Below are 3360 nucleotides of genomic sequence, written 5' to 3' on the forward strand. Positions count from 1 at the left end.
ATCTCCGAGCCCTATGTAGCCCTTATGCTCGGACTGGATGACGCCCTTGATTCGATCGCATTCTGAACGTCTGTTGGGCGCCGGGAAAGCAGGCGACGGCAAGGGGGCTTCCTTGCCCGTGTCGGCTCTGGACGGGGATCCCGGATACGCGTCACACGACGAGCCGAGTAGCTCTCGAGCTCTGCGCACTGCTTCCTCTGCCACATCTCCGAGCCCTATGTAGCCCTTATGCTCGGACTGGATGACGCTCTTGATTCGGTCGCATTCTGAAAGCTTTTTGGGCGCTGCTTTGGGCGTAGATGAAGGCTGATTCGCCGCCGAAGCTTTGCCTTGCTCATCTGTTGTCGGTGGGTTAGATTCCTTGGCGTCGACATTTTTGTTGGCCGCGATGTGGGCGCCGTGGAGTGGTATTCGTAGCAGGCTTTCTACGAGTTGAGGCGGGACAGCAGCCGAGGCTTTCTGGCTTAGATCAATCACTTGTTCCGCAATGCAGACAACCACAAGCTGAGCGAAGCTTTTGACGGTAGCTAGTGCGTTTCTGACGCGTCGCATTGCTCGTTGTCGTTTGCCACCTTTTGGTGGGCTCCTGGTCTGCTCACGGGGGGTCTCGCAGGTCTCGTATGCCGTGTTGGTCTCGGTCATGTCTCTTCGAAATCTGTGCCGAATTGCACGTAATACACATTTTCGTTGTCGGCATAGGCATTATTGTCGGCTTTTTACCGATTTGCGAGAAAGCTGTACGGGACGGCTGTGCCGGCTTGCAGAGCACGGGCCGCAGTCCCGCCCCCATATTCCTCCGGCCGTCACGCCCATACTTGTCGGTCTTGGCTACAAGTTGCGTCCTGAAGAAGATTTCCTCATTTTATTGTGTCACCGGCGCATCCCTCCTCACATCCCCCTACGCCTCTCCGGTCACCCCCTACGCCTCTCCGGTCACCCCCTACGCCTCTCCGGTCACCCCCTACGCCTCTCCGGTCACCCCCTACGCCTCTTGACCTTACTTAGGGTGTGAATCTTGGGGTGTAAACCTTGGGGAGAGGTGCGCACCTTGATTTAATGGCGGACCTGGGAAACGTATCTATATCGAGGCGAACTCTGCGCTTGGGGGAGCCAAGGCTGGCAGAGCGGAAAGGCTTTTCGGCGTGGGCTGGCTCAAAGCGGAGTGGTGGGGACGTTGGGAAGGGGAAGGCAAACGAGCAGGGGAGATTGGATGGGCTAAAGTTGCCGGCCCCCCGAATTAGTAGGCGGAAGCTGATTGCAGTGGACGGCGGGGGAGTGGTGGATGTCCCGGCTCCAAAGGAATCACGGCGGAGCATCGTTGGCACGAAATACGAAGCGATAGAAGCGGCCTTGCCGGCATCATTGCGCACCAAGGTTGTCGAAGAGAGGCGGAGGGATGCACGACGCGCATGGACGCCCCCAATTGAGATACTTTCGCCCAAGGAGTGCGAGCGTTCAGAAGACCCCTTTTGTAATGACGACCGGTTCTATAATCGACAACTCGAGCACAGCCCTTTCACAGACGACCTGGCGAGGTATGACGAACTCGATATCCCCCAATGGAAGAACATTGACCAAGAGCCGCTTACCGTCAGGACCAAAGAAGATCAGGAGCTATTCGAGTTTTATCAAGACGGTGTGCGACTGGGACAGTGTCGAGCCGCAATCAATGGCACCGCGGTGGCTGCCGATTCGGCAACCAACGGCCCTACAACTGACACACTTCCGGAAGAGTTTGGAGACAGCGGCACAAGCAAAGGAGAATTACAGAGATGGAACTACAAACTAATGAGATATGAGTTGCTACCTCGACTTTGGCGAAGAGCTGTGAATTTGAGCCAAAAGTTGCACCTGGACCCTGAGGAAAAAGTGATCACTTCTCCGTTTGCGTGGGGGTCGGACCCGGCGGAACCCTGGGTTCAGACAGGCGAAACGCCGTCCGTTGTTCCTGAGAATCTCATTGTTCCAGAATACCACCTCTTTCGAGAACCAAGAATAACAACAGCTGGCGAAACAAAAACAGCTGGCGAAACAAAAACAGCTGGCGAAACAACAGGCGCTGTTGTGGGTCAGACATCTGATCAGGCATCTGATCAGGCGGTTGACCAAGGAGGTGAAGACCCCACGAGGCGATTAGGTATTATGTTGGAAAGAGGGTCGGTGGAGGCTGCCTTTTACGAGGTCATTGAGGGGAGTAGGGCTTGGAGGAAGGAAAAGAGACGGTTGATAGCGATTCCGCCTAACGAGTCGTACGGGGGCTTGATAACCAGTCCAGCGGCTCACCAGAGATTGATTAACCATCAGCGCCGCAACGAACGACGACAGGCGCGAGTTGAGGACGACAGCAGCACCGAAGAAGGAAGCGTCAGTTCCAAGCATTCTGACTCGACAGCATCATTCGGAAGCCACAGGGCAGGAGATGAGGACGCGCAAGAGCACCGAGCGGACTGGGACCCCGTCCGACTGAAAGCCAAGAAGAGACGGCACGCCGTCATCATGAAATGGCTTCACAGAACTCACAACCAAGCAGACGCTCCGCCCATATGGCCCGTGGAACACGGCGTATCGTACAACCAACTGCCCTTCCCCGTCGGCACCGACTACGGGAACGTTGCAAATGAACTGGCAGATGGAGCCACCTACACTAGATCTCTATATGACGTAAGCACCGCAGGTAGGATACACCAGAAAAGACCCGCTCAGCACGGGGGAGACTTCTCGTTGTTGGGGGGAGACTTCTCGTTGTTGGGGGGAGACTTCTCGTTGTTGGGGGGAGACTTCTCGTTGTTGGGGGGAGACTTCTCGTTGTTGGGGGTAGGACTTAAGGAGAGTGGGTAGAAGTAGTTCGCCTTTAACGCTCGCTCGCTTTGTAGAATCTGGTTATCTATATGTCGATATTGGAGAAGGTGCTGGTTGAGAGCTCCAAGACGGATGTGAACCAGCAGGAAACAATCGATGCGTCCAGTAGCATATCGATAGTGGAACAATGCCTTGGGGCGGCGTACAAGAACACTCAGGAGTATGTACAAGTGCGTAATTCTGTGACCAAGAACTTTATGACCCAGGGCAATCTGGACGCCAGTATTTTGTACACGAGGCCGTTTGCATGCTTGTCGACGAACGAGCGCAAAGAATGGACGCAATGTCTAGATCTAGGTCGCAGCCTCAAGGTGTCCAGTGGCGCCAACATTACTACTGACGACGTGATGGAGTATATGTATCCTTCCGATGACCGTCTGGCGGACATCCTTGAAAAGTATCTCGAGGGAGAAAAAACACTGGACGCATCCTTCATAGAAGACGCGAACACGGGAGTTGTCGCCGGCGGCTATAAGATTCGATGACGACTTCCCCCCCTGG

At 55.1% G+C, this 3360-nt stretch overlaps 3 protein-coding genes across 3 annotated transcripts; all 3 read left to right on the forward strand.

Moving 5' to 3' along the window:
• Positions 1-640: 640 nt before the first annotated feature.
• GNI_069330 (hypothetical protein) lies at positions 641-1012 on the forward strand (the record flags this gene model as incomplete). Its single annotated transcript, XM_011131962.1, has 1 exon — positions 641-1012. The coding sequence occupies one exon, from the start codon at positions 641-643 to the stop codon at positions 1010-1012; it is 372 nt and encodes a 123-aa protein (XP_011130264.1).
• Positions 1013-1056: 44 nt separating this feature from the next.
• GNI_069340 (hypothetical protein) lies at positions 1057-2838 on the forward strand (the record flags this gene model as incomplete). The annotated part of the gene is made up of 1 exon (XM_011131963.1): positions 1057-2838. The coding sequence occupies one exon, from the start codon at positions 1057-1059 to the stop codon at positions 2836-2838; it is 1782 nt and encodes a 593-aa protein (XP_011130265.1).
• Positions 2839-2888: 50 nt separating this feature from the next.
• GNI_069350 (hypothetical protein) lies at positions 2889-3344 on the forward strand (the record flags this gene model as incomplete). Its single annotated transcript, XM_011131964.1, has 1 exon — positions 2889-3344. One exon carries the CDS (start codon positions 2889-2891, stop codon positions 3342-3344), a length of 456 nt encoding a protein of 151 aa, XP_011130266.1.
• Positions 3345-3360: the final 16 nt, after the last annotated feature.

The sequence above is a fragment of the Gregarina niphandrodes genome (genome assembly GCF_000223845.1).
Source record: "Gregarina niphandrodes unplaced genomic scaffold scaffold00011, whole genome shotgun sequence".
In the NCBI taxonomy this organism is placed as follows: Eukaryota; Apicomplexa; class Conoidasida; order Eugregarinorida; family Gregarinidae; genus Gregarina; species Gregarina niphandrodes.